Source organism: Falco peregrinus, chromosome 1 (assembly GCF_023634155.1).
Source record: "Falco peregrinus isolate bFalPer1 chromosome 1, bFalPer1.pri, whole genome shotgun sequence".
Taxonomy (NCBI): domain Eukaryota; kingdom Metazoa; phylum Chordata; class Aves; order Falconiformes; family Falconidae; genus Falco; species Falco peregrinus.
The window spans coordinates 129,638,985-129,662,224 of NC_073721.1; the positions used below are offsets into that span (position 1 = coordinate 129,638,985).

Consider the following 23,240-nt stretch of genomic DNA (forward strand, 5'->3'; position numbering starts at 1 on the left):
CATCAGCAGCATATGACATCTTCCTAAAACGATATTCAACTCATGTAGAGTATAAAAGATTTATTTCTGTTGTATGACAATGAGTACACAAAGCCGAGGCTGCAAGAATATACTAAGCTGCCTCTACAAGCAAAGGAAGCCAGCCCAACTCTCTTCTGCCACTTGCTCCTGTCCCTGTGGCACTTCTCTTGTGCCAGGACACAAGGCGGCTGCACAAGAGTTCGGCCAAGGAACACAGCAGGTTAAAATCAACCAGCAAGTACAGAGGAACAAAACCCCCAAAATAAACCCAAACACATTTTAGCTGGGATGAGTTCCTTGGTCCAGCTTATTACACAACCACAGCAGCATTTACGAACATTTTGCAGAAGCCAGATTTATCTACAAGGCAGTAACAAAGATATCCAAACAAGTAATCCACACTCACATAAAATTCACTGCAGCTTTTGGGTCAGGAGCAGTAAAAACCCCTCCCCAGTTACAAGCACCTCTTTACTGTTGGCTAACCAGAACCACCACTTCCTACTCTGGCATTCAGATAAATTCTCAATAAAGGAAGAACCCAACATGTTCAATCAGTCTATAACTGCTACTTTTATATAGGACACAATCCAACACATTCTTGTATGCCCACTCCAAGTGCCCCAACTACTACTCCACTTTCACACGAGTTTGCCTATTTGTATTGTAAGAGACAAGAGAATTTGTACACCAAGAAGTACTCTGAAGATAGCTCAGGAGGTGCAAAGGACCAGTGTGGTCTCCAGATGTCAGACATGGCCCTTCCCACTGCAGGGAGGGAGGTCTGCAGTAAAGTAAAGCAGGTTACAAAGGAAGAGAGGCAAGGGGGAAATCATAAGGGACTGCAACTTCTCTTGGCCAATATAAGAGAGTACTTTCAGCTAGTTTTGCTTCCTGGTGATTGCAACTTTGCAGACCTGAGCACTGATGAAAAATAAGGCTTATTACAGCAGCTTGCCCTTACTTTGTGGTTATCCTTGCTTTGAGCCGGGGCGCCAAACAAGATGACATTCCTTTCCAACCTAAATCATTTCATGATTCTGATCTCCCGAGCAATGGCAGGGCACCCCGCTTGAGTGCTGCCATTATTTCTTCCTCTTGGAAGTGCTGCTTTGGTCCTACTGCCTGATCCTGAAGGGGAAGGGTTAAGGACTGGGCAGAAACAGGCAACATCCCACACAACCAGCAAGGTTTTCCTGAGCCATTCCTTTGAAAGGAGAAGCTATTACAGCACTTGTTTGGAGAGCACTGACCTCCTGTTCAGCCAAGAGGGACAGCATTCCTATCCCATCAACAGGTCACAACCAGGGCTTCGCCTGAGTAAAAGGACAAAGCTCTGTTTCTAGCCAGAAGACCAGGTTTGTCATGTAAATAGAAAGACTCCCCCGATTTGGGGAACTACTCCAGTAGTTAGATGAGTGTGTCTTTCCAGTCACACCTCTCATCCCATCCTTGTGCTCTGTTAGTACACTGCAGGCTAGCTGGCTGCTTTTTTTGTTTTGGTTCAAGTTTTTGGGGGCTGGTTATTACTCAGATGGGCTCAACCAGCAAGCAAGCCCCTAAGGAGATTTTTTCACATCTCCTTTCCTCCACATCACCTGTGTTTGTCCTACAGACAGAGTAAATGAAGCATGGTAGCTCCCTTGCTGTCCCTCTGCGGGGAAACAGCATCAAGATGTCCTCTTGGGCTGTCCATAGGATGGATACTCAGCCAGGTAAGCTTTTTCCCAATTAGTCAATCAATGCAGTTCTATGAACTTCAGAGTAAAAAAAAAAAAGAAAAACCCACATCTCTCCTTTCAGCACCATACCCAGCACAGTATCTATTTTCCTTTTCCAGGCAGCCCTCCATCCTATTGCAATCCTGCACCAACACATCAGGACCCAAATTCAGGTTTACCCCATCAATATCCTTCACAACTGTGAAGATCCCAGATCTATTTGCCCATCAGCCAGGGTGCACTTTGCTAATATGTACAAAGAGTGGCACTGCACCCCTGTCACATCATGACACAGCTCCCTGTCACTCAAACGCTGACCCTGGGGCACACAGCAATGAATGTTTTTTCAAGAGAAGATGGTGGTCACAGAGCTGTGCAATTTCTTCCAAACATCTCATCTGTGGAGACGCTGACACCTGCATGCCACAGTGGAAGACAATGCTAATCCAAACAGCTGCAGCAATCACTCCTGCTTAAGAAAATCCCACAACTGAAAGAGAGAAACAGTTTCCAGATGACCTGTCAAGCTGGAGAGGCACAGTGGAGCATGTCCACACCACAAGGATGTGGGGCCATCCTCATCTGCAACCAGGCTCAATTAGAAGCACTGAAACTCTGCTCTCCTGTCTTTGAGGAGGAGACCAAGCTCTTAAGTGTCTCAATACCACACAATACTTAGGGCTTCTGGCCCTGTGATGCAAACTGGAACAAAAAGGCCCTAATTACAGCCCTTTTATTACAGGGAATGCCATCCTTTTCAAGCCTTATATACCTATAAAAGCAAAGCACAAAAGACAGATTATATAGTAAGCTGCACAGATCCATGAAGTTACATATTAGTGTAGAAGGTGAATATTATTAAAAATTAAGGAAAAGTCGTAAGAACATACTAAAGAAATGCTGAATACCAGCAGAAAGAAAAAAAGCAGCAACTACTCAAGCCACCAACGCAATGAGTGGGCGAGATTTATAGATTAAAGAGGACAGGGAAGATCTTATTGAGAATTACAGCTATGCAACAACATAATAGCCAGCAAATCAAATTACTAAACCAGTAGATTATTCTGCACGTTATCTGTCATGCCACAATGCAGAAGTGACCTTGTTAACACTGTTCCACTCTGAACAATTTGGTGTTGTGCTTAAATGCTGTACTTCAAAACAAAAGCCTAGGCAACCTGGCAAAGGAGAACAATCCCTATTTTGTCCTAAAAGGTTGCATGTACATAGAACACCATAAACCTCTGCTGCTGTTATATGAATGGGAAGCTAAATGGAAACATATTTCATATTTCAGGGTGGGTGAAAGATTAGTACTCTCCAGAATTCCTGGAGGCAACTGGTGTACAACAGCCTCCCAACTACATTCACAGTGAGGTCCTCACCTACAACCCATGTGATTAAAAAAAAAAAAGAATCCTCAAACACCACGGGGATTTTTTAATGCATTTCAACAAAGTCAAAAAATGCTGAACTTAACCATGGTTAGCACAAAATAATGCACCATGACAACACCTATAGTTATTGAGTAAAGCAGGATATTTTAAACACTTGTTCATCTGAGAGGAAAAGATGGCACTCTGACATCTTAGGAAAGATGCTGTTCACAACTCTGGCACGAAACTGCGCTAGTGAGAAAAGAAAGAGCAAAGTTTGATGCTAGTACCCGGGGAGGATCTAGCGGGCTGCCAGAATTTCCACACATTAGAACAAATGTAGGACTTCCAGAACGTACAAAGGGAGCAAATGTTCAGACGTTAAAAAGTGACCTGAAAAGGAGCAGAACTGGGTTTGTGCCATTTTATCTCACTTAAGAGGAGAAGAATGACAATGGCTTTTTAGGAGGAAGAAAATCTACTGGCTTTATACATCAGACATTCAAGCCCTGTCTAGCCCAAAAGATAATAAGATGGTAACACACCAGAAGCTAAAAGCAGTAAGGAAGGGGCATTTTTAGTATCAGATGAACAACTTTCATTAACACCAGTTTAACTTAAAAAAAAAAAAAAAACACCCCAAAACACACCAAAATGAAACAAACAAAACAACAAAAAAAACCAGCCAAAAAAAACCCCTAAACAGTGCTTTGGGTGAAGACCTGCACTATTAGCATCTTTGTTCTTCTTCCGTTAGCATCCCAAGATGCAGAAAGATTAACATCACTGAAACTCAGGTCTGAAAGAGGTTTCCCATCCTCCTTTTAGGCTTCTTTCAAACAGTCTTGATACACCTTAAGAGCCTAAAATAATTGCAGAAATCCAAGTTTTCTGTATTTCTTACTCCTTTGAATGTCCACTTAATAGAAGCAATGGATCTATGTGGGTTTTTTACAACCAAAGCCACACAAACCAGATACCTGAAACCTGCCTTAGTTCAAGAAAGGAACTACTTGAGAAGCAAGTTTGTACAACAAGCTGAAAAAGAAACGTACAAAACCTTGGACTATTCAACCCTTTTCTGCCAGACGGCTGAGAATTAAAGGCTTGATAAAGAACTTGTATTGGCTTATCTCAAATCTAAATTAATTTAGTTAAGCTGAACTCATACATGAAAAGTAGCTTATTTTAAGCAAGAGGCCATCTACTCCAGCAGTCATCTGCAACGGCTGTATCTTTTGTATAAGCAGAACAATTTAATGCAGATCTAACTGCAAATGAATGAATGTAAAATAAATTAAGAAGTTATATAGCAACCACAGAATTCACTACTCAAGTCTTCTCATTTTTCATTCAGACCATTCTACATAATTCATTAAAAAAAAAAGCATCACATCAGTTTGCGAACAGAAACCAATTCAGCTCTGTTTCACTTTTCTATTCTCTCGTACAGCAATTGCCTAATTTTCTTTTCCTATTCTGTCTCCCAGGGCAAGCTGGAAGAAACTTATCTCATTCCTGTTGCACAGAACTGCCCAGATTTCAAGCCCGTATTTCAGGAGGACTGGTATTTTTCTCTTATAGCTTCATCTTGGCAAGTTGGGAAGTTTTCCTCCCTGAATGGAGACCACATGGGACACAACTGCAACTCAGCATCATGCTTGGAGGGCTCAAGAAAGCACTTTTCAAAAGCTAGAAACGGCAATGGAGACCACAGTAGCAACTGAATTACCTGCAGAGTTTTTCCCACTGAAAAAGGGGATTTTTGCATCTGATGGTACCTGATCCGATTCCCTTCTAGGTTCTTCAAAATGAAGAAATTCAACACAGAATTTGGGCTCTGACTTGCAGTCACTGAAGCAAACAGCTGTGAAGGCACAAGACATCCCTCGCCAAACACGACTGCCCTGTTTTCCTGCTAGAAATAGTACAGAGACAGAGTAAGGACAGACATATGTGCACTCCAACCTGTGCCATTCCTATCCCAGCGTATCGCTACAGCCTCATGCTACGGCAGGAAAGGATTTTACTTGGTTCCTCTCTGAACAACAACAGGACTGTGTCAGTCAGACGGGCACTTGGGTTTCTCTGTGCCTGTGGCCAAGGGCCAGAGCAGGCAATTCAGGAAAGAAGAGGTGGTGGCTGGCAGCCCCACGGCTCTGGGCTGATCCGGTTCTCCGGAAGCTGCAAAGCTCTGACTGCACACGTTCCAGCAGCCAGCATGCTCATGCTTCATGATTACGGCACTGTGAGATTACTGCCTTCCACATCTTGCTGCCCACAAGAAGGCAGAGATCATTATGAGGGGTGGGTTATGTTTCCTGCCAACTTTCCCCTCAATTGAATCCAGCATCAGTTCGGAGAGAGAAGAATTGTGATATTGTTCTTCAGTTAATTCAATTGATATGGATACCATAAGACTCCAGGACAGTTGGCTTGCTCAGATGTCTGCTGTGATTACTCTGATGTTATTTTTTGTCCTGTTGCTGCGGGACAGCCTGGGCTCCAAAGTACTTTCTTGCTGTAGAAGTGTCTTGTATGGTACCAGAGGAAGTAGCTCAGACAGTGATGTTAAGGACAACAGCTCTTCTGCTGCTGACACAAGACTAACAGATAAGCTGGGCTGGTGCCAGCACAGCTTGGCCATACTCATTTCCCCTCTTCACTGTCCTCTGGATGGGTGTCTAGACACACACAAGAATCTTCTTACTCTGGCCATTCAATACTGTTTCTGACAGTTTAAGCTATGCTTTATAAACTAGTCCAACCACTAGCATGTCTCCTATCTGACAGTCTAGATTCTGGTTAAAAAACAAAAAGGAAGACCATCTTGACAATAATTCTATGCTAAAGTCTTTTGGCAAGCAAGCTGCAGAAACTGTTGTCTCTTTTTCAGACAGGGAGATAAGTAGCTTCCTATTGCCAGTAGCCAGCGTTAATGACACATTATTCATGTTTGGTCTACATGACACAGATGTACACTATTTCAGCCTTTTTAAGGGACACAGAATCCAGTAAGAGAAAGCTTAACAATTGAACCTAACAAAACCCAACAAGGAGAGCTTAGATCCTGGTCTTCAGCAGCACATGCCAAGGTAGGAGTAGGTAGGAGATGGGGAGATCTAAGGCCATGACCAAGACCATACTCCTGAGGGGCAGTAGCAGCTCCTCATCTGGCTCCCAAGGGCTCTGTCACAGGCAAAATAGGGCTGTGACTATTCTGACATCTCAAGTGTTTCATACCCAAGGCTAGAAAGTGCTTTGCATGTGTTACACTCAGCCCTTTCCAAGTTATTCACTTACTCTTCTTCAGGTTTAACACAAGCAATACCCAAAGACCAAGCAAACGTTGAACAAATCGGGTTCAGTTCTTGAGCCACAATGTGTCTCTGAACACCCACCTCAGAAAAAGCCAAGTTCACTTTATTGAGCATTGTTCAGCCTCCAAGCAGGGACCACACAAGTCTCAGCCCACAAAACACAAAGAAGTAGCCGAGGCTGCACAATTTCAGCCTGATTTTAACTGCGTGTTTCAGCCTGAAGGGTGTTTCTGCTTTCACCATAATGCAACATTCCAGTTCAATGAAAAACACGCAGCCAGCCCCAGAAAGAAGCAGCCGCTGCTGCAAACAATACCATTAACCAGTTACACAACAGAGCTAAGAAAACAAAGCAGCCGTTTCCTCACACCCTCCCCACCTTCTTCCACCCTCCTGGCTCAGCAGTCATGAGACCCAGGCCTGCTCCTACCACTGCCCCCTCTATGGCATCTGCTGCTTTCCCCACCACCACCACCACCTTTGTTTTAAATCGTCCCAAAACCAAACAAATGCTGAAGTTTCAGGCAAAGTTGGGCTAGCTAGAATGAAGACTTTTACATAATAAAATCTTAACAGCTGTTCTGCCAGTCTCTATCTGGAATCTTGCCCAGCGGAAATGAACAACTCCTCAAGAGGCCAACCCAGGGGATTTAAAGGCAGATGAAAATTATCACAGCCAAATCAAGCCACAGGTGGTGCTAACATGTTTCACACCCTTGGAGTGAGGCACAGATTTGCTTTAGGGAAGCCACCACTGCCAGACAGGAGTCCAAAGACTTAAAACTTGAGCTTCCTTTGAGTCTCCAATTAACTCTTTCTTAGAAGAGCAAACTCCACTTAACCTGAAGAACTTCACCTGACTTGAGGCAGTAACACCTACTTGCTCTTCAAACAAGAGTACTTCAGTGTACTGTGGATTTTAAGGCTTGCTCTTAAATAGTGACATGCAACAACAAAAAAATAATCCTAGTACAGAAGAATTAGGTTGTCTGTTCTTTTCATATGGTAAGTCTACATAAAATATGAGAAAAACCCTCACCTTTGTGTTAGCTGCAATCCAATTAGAAGTTTCACTGTCATCATCACACTTCTTAATCCATTTCTTTAACCACTGTTAGAAAAATGAAGAAATAGTTTTATTTAAATAGGGGAACTGTAAATGTTCCCAAGACAGCTGCTTACATTAAGGTAAGGTACACACAACCACATGGGAATATGGGGGGGCTGGTGCTGGAAAGCAGCCACACACAGCAACTAATTTAGTTGCAGACATTTCCTGCAGCACTGTCCTGATCCAGCAAGAACGTCACTCAGCCCAAACACTTCAGCAACAAGTTTGCAGTCCTTAGGTTCAATCAACACAAACTTTGCATGAGACTCTGAAATAATGACACTGTACACAGTGATCTGCCAGAACTGCAGTCAGAGCCTCTGTGATGCCTAGATTTACATCTAGCCAAGTTTCTCCTGAGGCTTGCAATGCTCACCTTGTGCTTCTTTTTCGTTTGGGTGTGGGGTTTTTGTGGTGTTGGAGGGAGCGTGGTGTGGGGTGTGTTGGGTTGTTTTTTTTAAAACCTTACTGAGTTTATCAAATGAATGCAAGTTACAAAAACAAAAAGGCTGCTTGCACCTGTTACGATAATAAGCTGACCACATCTAGCCTGGAAAGATTAGCTAAACCTTCAGTAACATCTTCCTCTCCTCTCCCCAGGAAAGTTTTTTCTTGCATTTGTCACTAGGAACACAGACTGCTCTGTCCCCAAGGCATGAAACATGGCTGTCCGTGAGCTCTGCAAAGCCACACGATCCCAGGCTTGATTACAGCTTTCAACAGCTCCATGAAGAGTTCTAGAGTTCACAGCATGACAGCAGGTCCTAGGACTGGATTAATTTCTTCAACAAAACAAATCACAAGCCTGCTGGAGCCACTGAACACCTACAGAAATGCCTAGTACAGGAATGCTTGTTGTCAAGTGAAGCATTCCCTCCTGAAGCACCTTCGTTCTTCTTCAGAGGGTCACGGCTGTAACAGCCACCTCCTGCAGATGTTTCCCCATCTGGCTGAGGCACTGTTCCTTCACAAGGTCCAACTCTGAGGCATCTAGTATGGCAGTAAAGGCATCCAGTATGATTTCACTGATTCTTCTCAAGCTATGGTCTAAGCAGGTGAACGACTATGCTTCTTGATGTGAACAGCTGCAAAGCTTGTGCTTTCTACATCTTGCACATAAATTCACTTTAAACTGGAAACAGTTATGCATTTAGAAAAGAACTTTGACATGCTCACCTTGCATTTAACAGGATCATGCCAGTTTTCACCACAATTAAAGCTGTAAGTGAAAGCAAGGGGAAAATAAGCAAATAGGACAGATGACTGTAATTTTATTTAAGTAGGTTAACACCGTGGAAGTTGTCTTTCTGGACTGTTCTGCTGAAAGACCAAAGCTAGTCCTAAGGAAACACTATACATGTCAACTTCCCCTCCCCAACCCTCAAATCCCTCAACAGCTATTTCAGAGCAGTATGCATCTCAACACATTTTGATTCTATAGTGCCTGAAATCAAGGACCTTACTCAATCTGAAACCACTCAGCTGAAGGCCACCTCTCAGCAAAAGCTGGATCTGCCTGTAGGTCAAAGGAAGCCCAAGACACAGAACAACAACCACACAGTGATGGGCTCTGCAACCCAGCTGGACCTAATCCTGGCTCACCATTTGTAGCCCACCCCATGCTTCTCCCACCATCTAAACCACAACTGAATATAAAGACTTACTACCTTGAAAGTGTATTAATACGTATTCTGTAAGTCTTTTACTTGATTTTCTTACCAAAACTGACGTCCACATTTGCAGCGAACAGGTTTAGCATCAGGATATTGGACTTTAACAACATGGTGGCAATCTGGGGCGGGACACCATTTTAACAGTCGATTACACTATGAAATAAAGCAAAAAAAAAACACCATAATGGAGAAAGGATGCTGCACAAGGACACTACCTGCCTTTCATCCCTTTTTCATCCTTTCAACCATGACCTTCAGTCACACTCCTTCCTGTCCTACCAGTCCTCTGCAATAAGAGTGCTTTCTCTTCAATCCAAGCATTCACTTTCTACTGAAAGCAAGCAGGAATACAAGTCAACTCTTCAGCATCAAATGGCCCCTTATGAAAGATGAGGAGCATAAAGACTTTTGCTGACCTCATAGCTCATCCAGAGAAAATACTTGAAGAACATGAAGCTATGAGGCTTTCCATTGAAAAAAAGCATGTCAGGTTTTTTGCAACTCCCATCTGTTTCACTGCTGCAACAGCCTTTCTGAAACTGCTCAAACCATGCGCACTAGCTTTTTACAAGCACTGCTTTCTAACAACGCTTGAACACCATCTCATCACCTGTTCTTGCTGTACTGCAGCCAGATATGAATCTGCATGGCTTTTGTTAGTCTTTCAGTCTGCAGCGTGCTTAGCTCCACTGTTGTATTAAAAAAAAACAAACAAAACCAAAAAACACACAACACAAAAAACACCCTCCAAAGCACTGCACACATCACTTCAAACAAGGAGTGAAAGCTTGATCCCAGTAACAGCTTACATACTAGGCTCTACAGTAAATCCGAACACATACAACAGGGAAATTGGGCTGGGGACAGAAACTATCTTAAAAAGCACCTTTTTCCAAGTTTATTTTGATTTTGAGGTTGCAAAGCTACTAATATTTCGCTAACAGCAAATTTGCAGCTTTGCTTCAAATGCCAAATGTTAAAGACGTGCTAGTGTTTACAACAATGTTTCCAAGTCTAAGGTATCTCAGGTAACATTTCAAGAACTATAAATATTAAGAGCTCCTCAGAAGCTATATATTGAACAGCACTTGCATTCTCTTTATCTACAGCTGCTTGCTGTATCTCTAGATCTTTTGTCCTGCAGATTTTTTTTTAGTATTTTTCTACAGCTATATCTGTAACTAAAAGTGCTATAAAATAACCCCTGTAAAGCCTCTACCTTGTAGTCACACCCTGTTAGAGACTATGCAACAAAAACTGCTATACAGTTACAAACCAGCTTCAATTCTCCGGTTTGGTACATATGTGAGACACAATTTAGAAGCCACTAAAAATTTCAAATAAAAAACTCACCTCTACAAAACTATTGGTTATTAAATGCTGGTACTTTAATTTAACCTTGGAATCTGTTATCAGACGCCTGTGAAAAGGGAAGAAACAGAAAAAACAAGAAAAGTTACTGTGGTAGTAAACTCTTTTTCCCCATACGTAGCTAGTAAGTTAGGACAGACAGATGGCTTTGATTCCTCTTCCTATACTTATATGTACTTTTCTGTACTTACCTGTTCTCTGTGTTTTAGATCATTTATTATATTATGGAAACTACAAATATCATATTTAACTTCTAATACCAGCTTAAGAATCACACAGAAAGCTCATGCAGTTCAAAAGAACTGAACCTCTTGGTGTGGGAGTTTTTACTTAAAAACACTTTCCTGAAGTGCCCAAGAAACTGAATTACTTCATTAGTACATCTACATTAAACAAGCACACTCTGTGGCAAATCCCTTTAAAAAGCTCCAGAACAATTGTTGTGCAGTTAATAACTTTGGTAGGCCTAACATTACCTGGGTTTCAGTGGAATGCTACAGCTTCAGTTTAAAAGTTAATGTTGTTTTAATCTATTTACCATAAAAAACAAAGTTGATTTAAAATCAACACCACAGAGGTTTACACAACATTAACTTTAAATTAAGTCAGTCAGCTGAGAAGCAGGAGAGCAGAAGAAAACTAGACAGATAGGAATCCTTTAAAGGCATGGTGACCACTTTTCTCCTAAACACACAGACCCAGCTGACATGTGCAGACTGTCCAGCCTAGACACATTCAAAATAATTCAATTATGTATTGCTGAGCACTTATATTGTCTTTCAGTTACGACTAAAGTGTCTTCTGCATATATATATATGTGTGTGTGTGTGTGTATATATATATATAAAGCTGGACTAACACACAGTTTGGGGTATTTGTTTTAAATCATACTGTGGAATACAGCTTTACACAGGCCACATCACATAAGTATTGAAACTAACAGATTACCCATTTCAGGGTGCAGCCAAAATCAAGTGTACTCCTGGATGTTATCATGCCACATTCATTAACAGCAGCGCATGTGACGATGCAATGTTGCATAAATCTTAGCCCTTGGCAGTCTGGGGAGCTCCTCACCAAACAACGTGCTGGTTATTACATAAACATAGCACATGGCAGCCAAATTCCCAGTGCTAAAATAAAACAAATCAGCTGACAAAGCATCTCATCAGGCCCATGTCCATGGCAAGCCTGCAATTTTGGAGTGAAACTTACTGAAGAATGAAAACACAATTTGAAGTTATGACATGAATTATACATTTCACTTTCTTACTCCATACCTAGGCTTCTAGACAAAATAAATTTTTAAAGTGACATATATTATATTATAGGTATTTAAGCGGAACTGGAATTCAAATGATTATAGCGAACCAAAACACGTAGAGTACACCACTGATTTTGCTCTTCAAACTGCCTATGATCACTCCATGTTAGGAACCTCGCCTGCTCTGGGTTCAACACCACTTTCACAGCAACACTCAGGTCAAGAACTTCAAGAACTCTGCTGTGAAAACCTTTCAAACAAACAATAAACAAAACTAGACAAATTAAGAGATTAAACTCACTCCCAGTGCCCATACCCCATTTTCAGGGTACGCTCCTCTGGAAGCTATAAAAAACCACCTTGCTGAAGAAGCCAGGTTGGAAAAAACAAACTGCTTGCAAAAAAACCTTAACCACTGATCTCTTCTGGCAGCTCAGTTCAGAACAGCAATCTCAAAAATTCATCCAAAGATGGCAGCAATCCTCAATGAGACTAAGTTTTATACTTTTTTTCCATTTTGACAATGAATCTCCTCAAAGACCCCAGTCAGTGGAGTATATTATGTGAGAGGTCAAACACCTTCCCATAGGAATTACTTCAAGACCTTACTACATTCTGACATGGTACAGCAGCAGTGGTATTTGCAATATGCAAAGGAAGATTTAAAAAAAAAAAAAAAAAAATTGAGGCAGGACTCCATGACTTCAACACAGGAACCCAAAATCCATCCATTCCTACCAAGTGGGTTGATTTTCAGAGGTTACTACCAGACTGCTTCCACCCATGAGCAGCAGCCATTAGACATGGCAGTAATAAAGGCAGCCTGCCTTGCATATTAATGAAATCAACAACTTTGCATGTAGGTTAAAGCAATTACCAGCAGCATTAGCGAGGCTGAACAAGGGATAGAAACAGATTACCTTCAGCCAGTTGAAAGGTCTTGAAAGAACTGAAAGGGACCCTCTCTTCAACCTTCTTATTTAAGCTCAACAGTAACAAAGAAAATAGACAATAAGCTAGCTAAAAACTCACAAATCCAGGGAAGTCATCTGAATTGCTACGTTTGGACTTGTAGGGAGATAATTCAACTTGAAGATGTACTGGCTTGCTGAGGGTAAGTACTGAGAAGGGAGAAAGTTAATAACTGCCCGTCTTTATCTACTTTGATTTTCTGATAAACTGATGCCTCTATACATTGCACATTAGTCTCAGGTTCCTATAGCTTGGAAATCTAGAGTTAGAGACTTTGTAAAAAGGAAACTACCTAAAAAGAGAATAATTAAGGACATGGGAGGAGGTACAGATTCCAGTTGGGATTACTTAACATTTTTATTCATGCCATTTAGTAAGATTGCTAGAGTTTTCCATCTTTGCTTTTAAAGGAAAGCATTAGGCTTCTGCAAAAAAATGCACCTCCCTCCCCTAGACATTCAAGGTATCCCCTGCAAGATATGGGAAAGGTGGATATTTACCTCCACAAAACATTTATAGTTTTACTTAGACAAAGGGGACTTCTTTTCTTTACCACCTGGATGTCATTTTACTATCACAAGACCCAGGTATCTCTGCCATTTCTAGGCAAGGGAATCAATCCCACAGCACATCATACAAGTCAGAAGCTGCACAGATTCACCCCAGTGTCATGGTTTTCTGTGCTATAAAAGTCATGAAGTGAAATGTAACGATAGTCAGACCTACTACTAATATCAAGCAATAGCAACAGAAGCCAGTGCTGCTTTCCTTCCATCCTTTCCTTGCTACTTCTACTGCACAACCTCGTAACAATTTCAGTTAGTCTACTTTACAGGCAGCTTATTCAAACTGTTGCAATCAAGAAAACACTCATGAAATTTCCTGCTGAGAGTGCAGACCACAAGTTGAGTTCAGATTCCAGTAATAAAATAAAAAAAAGAAACCACACAAACTCAATCAAGGCTTCCACCCACTGAACTCTACAAACCGCCCCTCAACAGGGCAGGAAAACGCTTCAGCTACTTCCACTTCTATCCAGCCTACACTCCATAACTAACATAGAGCCACTAATGCAGAAGGATATGGGAAATCGCTAGTCAAAGCAATCGATACAAAAACCAGCAAATTGGTATCAATGAGTGAGTCAGACTTCAGGAAGGAAGGAAGGTAACAGAATAAAAACTCCTATTCAGACACTTTTTAGCATGAAGAATTAAAATGGAGTTAATCAAGGTTCAGAATTATGAAGGACATTACTCATGCAGTAACATTGCCCAATACAAAAGAGAAGGAAACTCATCGCTCCACCATGTACGAGCAGTCATCCTACAACTGGACAACTTAATAAACAAAGTGACACAGGCTGACATACCAGCTTAATCAAATCTTATGTTTGAGGGTCAACTGCTTTCTATCAGAGGGCATACAACACACCCTCCATCACACTGTACAGAGGACTTCCTCTGACTCACGTATTAACTATAGCTATAGGACTTGGTGAACCAGTGGGTTGACCTAGGTAGGAAGTCCTAAATTCCTGCGTAAATCAAAGGAAACAAAATACACAAAGCAGTTAAACAGGGTTTGGAAAGACTGCCTAGCTTTTATTCTGCTGTCATGCTGACCAAACTGGTCAAGGAGTCTTTCCTTCAAGTACTGTGGCATAGGTTTTCCAAAGCTAAACAGGAAGCTGAGACATGCTAGTATCAAAACAGACAGTTCAAGACCAACATCTCTGCTGCCTTATAGCCTCTGTGCAGTTTTTTTTTATATAAGCCAGTACATTCGAATAACAAATAAGTAACAACAGAAAAAGAGAGGAAAACCAAGCAGCAGCAAATAGTCATACTCACATAACTGTATTGTCATCGACTAAGATATCACAGCCATGAGCAGGGCATGAAATGGTCTGAAAAAAACCAAAAAGGTTGTGAAAAGAACAGTGTTTATCCTGGTTTTGCATCACAAAGAATTCCAAGGCAACAGACTCACCTACAATCCACAGCAAAAATAGTACATTGGCTCTATCATCAAGTCCCAGATGTGCTACTGTGCACAGCACAATTCCTCCCACCCAGAGCAAAGACACCTGCACAAGTGCCATGTAGTTCCCTCCAGCTTCACCCACAGCAGACTGCAGCTCCCAAAGCTTTAGGGCTTGGGGTTTTTTTTGTTGTTCTTCTGGGGTTTGGTTGTTTGCTGGTTCTTCTTTTTTAAACTTTAGTGGGGAAGAATTCTCCCCTCTCTTTCCCCTTCCTCTCCAATACACAACATTTCCAGAAGTCAGTCATGAGGTAGCAGAGTTGACATTTTACCTGTCCCATGCCTTCCTCCATTATTTTGGTAGTTAAATATTCACTCCAGCACTGCATACAAAACTTGTGTCCACACTCTAGGCCAGTAAAGTACTGCAAGGACAAAAAAGACATTGGATCATTTTATCATGTGGATACACTCAAATCATTTTGCCCTTCTTGATGCTGTGCAGTTTATCACATCTCATCCCTCACACCAAACTTGAGACACTCTTTATTTTGCATCACCACCACTACAGAACATTGCCAATGCAGCTGCAGTCATGCTTTCAAAGCCAGACTTTAATCCCCAACCCTAGCAGCAAGGAAAGGTGTGGCTGACGTTTCCATCCTGCTTGCCTATTTAAATTGGTCCTTGTTTTAGGGGTATATACAGAGCATAGTATGGCTCTCCTCTGTTTTACTCTTGCAAATGAGTAAAATACATGCACCATTGCCACACAGGTCACAGTTACAAGATTATATGGAGTCGTCTTTTTTCCTATTTTTTTTTCCACTTGGCTTGATATCACATGTGGGTGCTGCCCAGAAGTCCCAGAATATGCACACCAGCTATGCACAGCCACTAATTTAGTTCCCTCTTGTGTAGGAAACTAAGTGATCAGCGAGCAGTCTGCCTAACTGGTGAGCACTAAACAACAGAAATAGAATGGTGTGACGCTTTTAATGCGCATGCATAAAGTTTGCCAACTTGCTTGATAAACTTCCCCCTGCAATCCAGATGCTCATCAGATGAAGACACTAAAGATTCTAATTGGCAGGTAAAAATCACGAAACAAAATTCAAATAATGATTAGCTGTTGCAGACAGCAAGAAGGACAACTTCACCTGTGTATGTTACCATCTGCACAGAGTATGTCAGGATATCATCTGGGATTAAATGATTACACAAGCAGTGGAGAGCAAACACTGCTAAGGAAAGACTGAAATAAAGTTACTTTTCTCAGGTCATCTTGAAGGTACTTTATATCCAGCGCCAGGAGCAAGGACAGACTGTATTTGAAACACTTCAGTCATACCACTATGCAGGTTAGTATTTGATGGCTTAGCTTTCCAAACCATCTTATTCTCAGACAGTACGATAAAACAAGAGCTCCACCTTGAGACATCATCAACTTGTATGAAACTCCACAAGTGAAAGAAACCTGTACCCTCTGCAGAGCAGCCAGAACAGCAGCAGGATGCTGGTAATTAAGAAAAAGAGAGTCCATTTTAAGAAAGTGACCTTCTCCCTAAACTGCCTCCTTGACCATTACAGACTCAAGATTATAGCCACCACATTGCCCATTTTGTTCATCCAACACCGATACGTTATGTTGGTTACACTCATCTTTCAATGCTACAGCACTTGGATTGCGCAGGGAAGGAGCTTGTTAGCACCTTCTTCCCACAGCCTCATAATTTTGTGATTCACACTCATCTGGCACTCCTGCCATCACTGAACACACAGGTTTGAACCCGAGGCTTGGAAACATGCTGTGAGGCTGCAGCCAGCAGATTCGACTCTGCCTGCCATGCCTACAGCCTGCCAGAGAGCACTTACCAGAAGCAACAAGGCAGTTAAATCTGACCCGACCAGTCAGCAAGGAGAGAAGCGAGCTGAGCATCTGACTTCATGCCCAGTAAAAACAGAGATACCCACCCAAACCTTTGCTTTCTTTGAAACAAAAAAATAAATAGTGTCAGCCCATGGTTCAAGGAGAGAAGAGGCCAACAGCTACAGAGGTGCCAGGTACACCAACTCCAAGACTGAAAAAAAGAAAAACCTTCAAATTTCTGAACCATTACTGAGCCAGCTAACAAGGTATCTGATGCTCCACAGATGCTGCTGTGACCAAGTGACACCCCCTGGAGATGCAGGGTTGTGGTAGAAAAGCCCCAACATCTGTAACTTTTGGGACACCAACAGCATACAACCATCCCGAAGACAGTACTGACTTTTCCCAGAATGATGGCTTCACCACATGTGATGGGAAGCAAGCACAGACAAGGGGGATCATCCCTTAATCAACCTAAACACTCCTGCAGCAAACACACGCAAGGAAGCGCTACAGAACATAGGTAAGCACACATCTTCGTTTAAGACTTGTTTCAGTTACTGCAGGCAGCGAAAAGGTTTGCTAAATGCCCACATAGAAGGGAGCCACCACTTCCTCCCAGGCTGGAAAGAATTCAGAGTATCTTTCAACTAATTTCTTTACTTTGAGGGAGTTCCCAATTATTTTTGGCTAAGCAGACAGCAGATGTCAAGGGAGCAAGCAAAAAGGCTGACATAAAACCATTAAGTGCATCGGGTAACAGCAACTTCTGAAACAGCATGTTATCACAGGGGGTGGCTCTACTTTCACCCTGTCTATATACTCATCACCTACCTTCCTTACAAAGCCAAATGCTAGCAGCAGCATGCTGCCATTCGATACCTGTCCCTGCTTGCTCTTCTGGTAGCATCAAACTGATCGAAGAAGGGATCAGCTGCTCCAAGGTGTTTACCATGACAGCCTCACACAGGCTTTCTTTACTTCAGTAACGATGATGACAGCACCAATAGACAAAGTCATGGTAAAATTTCTTAACAGGCATAACTCAAAACTCCCAGCTTTACACAGGCTGAAAGGGGCTCTCAAAAATATGGCTTTGGGGTGTTCAGGACAGGGGAAGCTGACCATTGCACAGGATTTAAAAGCTGAGATTTCTGGCTAGGTATTGAACATAGCTTATCCTTGAATTTGTAATTCACATTGACCAAAACTGCTTCAAAATATATTTCAAACCAGATGGCTTACGGACACCTTAGACAGAAACACTACAGTCTTTTACAGAATAATAAATACTAGTTTTCCTACGTGCTCCATCTTTTACATATGGCAAAGAAACAGAGGTTGCCTCTTGACTTACTCAACACCAAGACACTCCTGCTCACCTGCAACATCTACCTGCTCCATCAGCCAAGAAACTGCTCTTCTAATAACTGAGCTGCTACTATTTTTTATGTGGTATTTGAACCACAAAACCAAGAAGTTAGTGTGCTTTGTGCAGTTCTTTCCAGTAGCTAGAAAAACTGCCTCCCAGGCAGAACACATACCCCTAGCCAGAGGAAAGGCATATTGTTCCCACCTAGCACAGCCACTACATTAAAAAGGGGAGAATAATATATCAGGAACATGAAAACTAAAATTAGAAGTTTCCAAGAGGACCTATTCTAGAGATGGATGTTAAGATGCCGAAGATGTGTCCTCCCATTTCTACCCCCAAGTCCTGCTGTTTTCATAAAAATGCTGCATAGCCTAAAATCAAAATTATTTCCTTACTACCTATGTGGAAAGTCTGCCATTATTAATCAACAGGATTTCAGCATAAGTTAAGAGGGTCAAACAAATTTCTCAAGCTTGTCTTTGTTTTTCAAAGCACCTCTTTATACAATGCAAGTAACAATTCTTAACACCTGTTCTCTAAAAAGGAAGTCAGCACACACAAGGCTTAAAAGGAGATGCACAAAGTCTTGTGGTTACTGGCTCAAGAGCAATATGATCTTAACACTGAACATCTCAGTGGCCTGAAAGTGGGCTTTGCTCTGCTCTACCTGCTCCAGAGCAAGGAAAAGGCTTGCAGGTCAGGCTACAGCAGCAAGGGTACTTTATTCAAGGCTACTAATAAATCCCAAAGCTCATAATGGTTTCCATTCTTAAAGAAAGCAAGCTCATAAAACACACCCAGAGCAAGAGTGGAAGCCTTATGTAAGGGCTGCTTTGCTCTCCGAAGGTCAGGCAGACATTATGGTGTTTTGGAGGGTCAGGATAGTTCCACCAGGAACAGTAGGTTCCAATAAAGGAAGAATTCCTCACGTATGTCAGCACCCTGCCTTTTGGCAAAGCCACAAATTCTCATATTCGAATTTTTCCACTAATCTTGTTTTTTTCCAGGATCTCCCATCATTACGTCCTGCCCCTGCAAAGTCACAGCGAGCTGCTTGCCTGTACAAAACACAGTAGAAGGTAGAAGCCTGGACATCCAATTAGCATATGGGGAAGTCCAGTATTTGTCAACAGCTACAAATAAAGTAGCACCATCACCAATCTTGCCACAAACCAAAAGGCCGATTTAGAGCCCCAGCAAGCACTTCTACCCTAACCTTTTCTGATAAAGAAGGTATTGCACAAACATCATAAAGGTCGAAAGACATCCATATTGGTTGTGTTTCCCGAACAGCACTTCGTTTTACTCCTACTCCTATTCCGTTTTATTCTAGGCTTTCTAGCTAGACCATTTTGTATCATTATTTATTACTTTCATAAGCTGCTTCCTGTCTTGTTGTTCTGTTTAAGCAAATCCCTTTGCCCATCGTGCTTTTCACATTTTTTTTTCTTTCACATATCATTTATTTGTATGTCTTAATTGGTATCTGACCTTTGCAAAAATCGCTTGGTCTACTGCTTGCTTTTTTTCTGAAGAACTTTACTACAGTGCTACCCAGATCCCAGCATCCTCAAAGGTTTTTGCATAAGGGATAATAATTTTATTTGAAATACAATCCTGTTTCAGGTAATCTAATATTGTTTGAGGTTTATTAAAAAAAAAATTTGTCAAACCACACAGTAAGAATTAAAGAGAATGCATAAAGCACTACAAAATTCTGTGCCCCCTCCATATTACTTGGATCACTGCAGCAGACAAGACATAAGGTTTATTGCATTAAGGAACAATCCAGAACACTGTTTTTTAATGCATATACTACAGACTAGAAGATTCAATTAAAAAAGTGACATATCAGTTTCATTTCAAAGGCTTTTTTTAAAACACTGTTGGAGAAGTCCTCCCAGACTTCTGCCCAAAATGCTGTTTCAGATAGAAAAGTTTGGGGAATTACTGGTCAGATACCATCTTGGGTGCCAGGTACTCACCGAGTTTGGGTAGTTCAGATAGCAGATCTGACAAGGCATATCCTGGGCTGATGACCTTGTGTTCATCTGGCGCGTTCGAGACTTTTTACTTGGATTAATTACATGACACTCTGCAAAGAGCTTCTCCAAGTTGCCATCAAAGTACCTGCATAACACAAGAGAAGAAGAATTTAAACTACCTTTCCTGTAAGTAATTTTTCAAATTCTATTTGGAAGTTAAATGTACAAAATTTGTCTTCGTATTTCAAAAAAACACCTGCTACTTTTAACAAACTCTTCACTAACTTAACACAACACAACCCTGACCACAGACATATAAGACAACTACATTTCAGAGATTCTGGATTGAATTTCACACTCCTGAAAATTCAAGCACCTTCAATTCTTCAGCTGCATTTCAAGTAATTCATGGTTCTCCACAGTGATTACTTTGCATTAAAACTCCAGGACAGGAAACTAGAACAAGGATGTCCTATTTCACAGTCCAGGTATCAGGACACCTTTCTAAGTTCAACTCTCCTTTCAGCTTAAGCCTTACATTTTTTCCTAGTATTCTAATCACCAAAACATTAAAGAGGAGGCACGAAGCAGCAATCAGTTACACTTTGTGATCCAGCAGGTCCCTAGTTCCTGTACTTTATGTTTTCCTCCATGTACTCACTCTACAGAGTAAGTGTGCCCCAAAGAGGTTCTGACTTCAATTTTGGTACTTCCTTCTCTGATCTAAGGAGAAATGCGTCAGCAGTCAGACACTTGGTTCAGCTGATAGAGCACTTCTTCATGGTCACCTGTCTCCAGTTAAGGCAACTGCAGGACTGCCTTTCACACACTTCAGTCATCTCCAGAGTTCAGCAACAACTGCTGCTCGGTCTGGACTCTGACCTCCAGTGAGACTAGTCTTCAATTTCACACTGAACACCCTGCCCACATCCAAAGCTTGCACAGTCCATCTCTTGGGCCTAAATCTTAGCCATTTAAGTCCTTTTGTCTCCAGTCAACCTGGGACATTTTAACAACCTCCTAAGAATATACAATTCCAAGTTTACAGTGCTTCCAAAGATAAGTATCTCGGAATCTAGGTATCAAGGCACATAAACTCATCACAAACCAACCAAACAAACAACAAAAAAAATCTGCTGTCCACAGTAGATAGAAGAGAACCAAGACCTTCTGCTGAGATAAGAAGATAGTAGCTGTATCTCAGAAATGTGGGACTAGACCTAGTACACAGTACCTAACCAAAACACCTCTGGCTAGATCATCTTATCCTGCAGTACTCCAAAAAGCGACAAATCTTTAGCAGCTCTCTTACAGCATTACCTACCAACAAAACTTGACTTAAAAATTATTCATTTCACAGCTGGTTCATATGTTCTTGATGCACTTCACATACTTCAGATCTTAATTTTCAGGACACTGAATTTTGAAGGTAGTGGTGAATTCTGGCATTGCAGCACACGTGAAGCTTTGCCACTGTTCTTCAATGTTACCTCAGGGATTTAACTCAACCAAGTTATTTTGTTTGCCTTCAGGATTACTTAATATCTAGAAATTTTATCAAGCAAATTCAGTGCAGTCCCATTATAGGCAGTATTTTTTTATTCAAGTCATGGATAAATACTAACGCCACAAAACATTTCCAGCCTTCAAACTGTTCTTACATGGCGTACTATCAGTGTAGGCCATCCCCCATTGAAAAAGAGCAAAGTCGGGTGTGATGTTTGCAAAGAAAATAGTTTTGAAGTCAAATGCTATGATGCAACTTTAATACTGGCATTCGTGGTCAGCTAAATGCTTATGGAAATAGCGGAGACACTTGTAATGGTGGGCTGTCTTTTAAGGGTGCATATCCACATCAGGAACCTGGCTTTACCACTTGTACCAGGCACTTCTATTTTTATGAAGTCTGCAAAAGCTACTCTTCTGAGCCATGACACCTACTGCCCTACACCAAGACACAAAGACAGGAAGTCGCCAACAACTACTTTTCACCTGGAATTACCTATCCCTTCTAAATACCAATGGGTAACTAATTCAGAACCACCACACCCTTTCCAGGCTTTCAGTTGTTTCCCAATAGCAGGTAGAAAACAAGTGACCTGACATTGCGTGTTTCTTAGGGCTAAAGGCTAGCGGTAAAGTTAACTCTAGTAAGATGCACAGATTGGAGTCTTTAGCCAGTTCAAACATTTCCAAAGTACCGACACAGTTCAAAGTATGCACATGCTTGCATTTTGGTACAACAGCCACAGCCCATATAAAATCATTTCCATATCAAATGCCTGGTCCCTCCCTACTCTTACACAGGCAGTAAGACACTCAGCCAGTGCCACACAGATGATGGAAATAATGTTAAGTCTAAGATAACAAATCTGCACTCTTAAGTCTTACAATATTCACTCTGCTCTTTGGGATCATGATCATCACTTGTAAGCCTCCCCAGTGTTGAGGAGAAATGGGGTACTGCATATGTTTTAATGCATTTGCTTTCTCTGCTGCACCAGGGTGTGCTAAGCAAGTAATTTCCACATATCTCTCTCGGACTCAAAATCATGCTGTCACTGGACAATAAGAACTCCAGAAAACACAGAAAAAACCTGGATCTCCCTGAAAACACACAGTTCCAATAGATGCTCCAACACCTCCCTAACTGCTCCACCACTCCTTATGCAAACACACCAAGCGCCTACTCAGGAGACTGTTCCAGTTCCTTCAACGGTTAGGAACAAACCTTAATTCCAATTACCATGCCTTTTTTCCCCTTGTTCAAGCATTAACACACACCATCCATTTAAGCAGATCTCCCTTCTCCTTTCCCATGTTCTTCCGTCAAAGGATTCACAGACATCAGCTTCTCACATGATATTTCTCCACTGTCCAGCAAATTTCCTCAACCACCAGTTTCTATTTCCATTCATTCTCCTTGAACTCAAGGAGACCAAAACAAATGCAATTCCAGTGAAGATTTTACCACGATCTCATACAATTTCACCTATGTTTCTCCTGCAGATCTCTCACTTAATGCATCCCAAACAATGTCTACCTTTCTCCAGAAGTCCTTCATGGTAGCATCTTCATTTTAATCTCTTACTAGAAACTCCATATTGGTTTCCACCTCTGTTCTAATGAGACCTATCGTAAAACTTTGTACCGCTTTTGTTGCTAGGATCCTCTCAGCTGTCTGGGGGTTTTGCCTAT

The 23,240-nt window shown here is 41.6% G+C and overlaps 1 protein-coding gene across 6 annotated transcripts in view; it reads right to left on the reverse strand.

Annotated features, from left to right (window-relative positions):
* ARIH1 (ariadne RBR E3 ubiquitin protein ligase 1) overlaps positions 1 to 23,240 on the reverse strand; it is a 61,340-nt gene that overhangs the window by 7,254 nt on the left and 30,846 nt on the right. Inside the window, exons 3-10 of one of the 6 annotated variants that reach the window (XM_055818697.1) lie at positions 20,043 to 20,187; positions 15,145 to 15,237; positions 14,683 to 14,738; positions 10,576 to 10,642; positions 9,269 to 9,375; positions 8,726 to 8,768; positions 7,478 to 7,549; positions 4,851 to 5,033 (exon numbers count right to left, since the gene is read on the reverse strand). In XM_055818697.1, coding sequence (XP_055674672.1) covers positions 4,851 to 5,033; positions 7,478 to 7,549; positions 8,726 to 8,768; positions 9,269 to 9,375; positions 10,576 to 10,642; positions 14,683 to 14,738; positions 15,145 to 15,237; positions 20,043 to 20,187 — 766 coding nt within the window. Of the gene's footprint in view, positions 1 to 4,850; positions 5,037 to 7,477; positions 7,550 to 8,725; positions 8,769 to 9,268; positions 9,376 to 10,575; positions 10,643 to 14,682; positions 14,739 to 15,144; positions 15,238 to 20,042; positions 20,188 to 23,240 lie in introns of all 6 variants that reach the window. The other 5 variants (XM_055818689.1, XM_055818720.1, XM_055818701.1 and 2 more) reach the window with 5 other exon arrangements.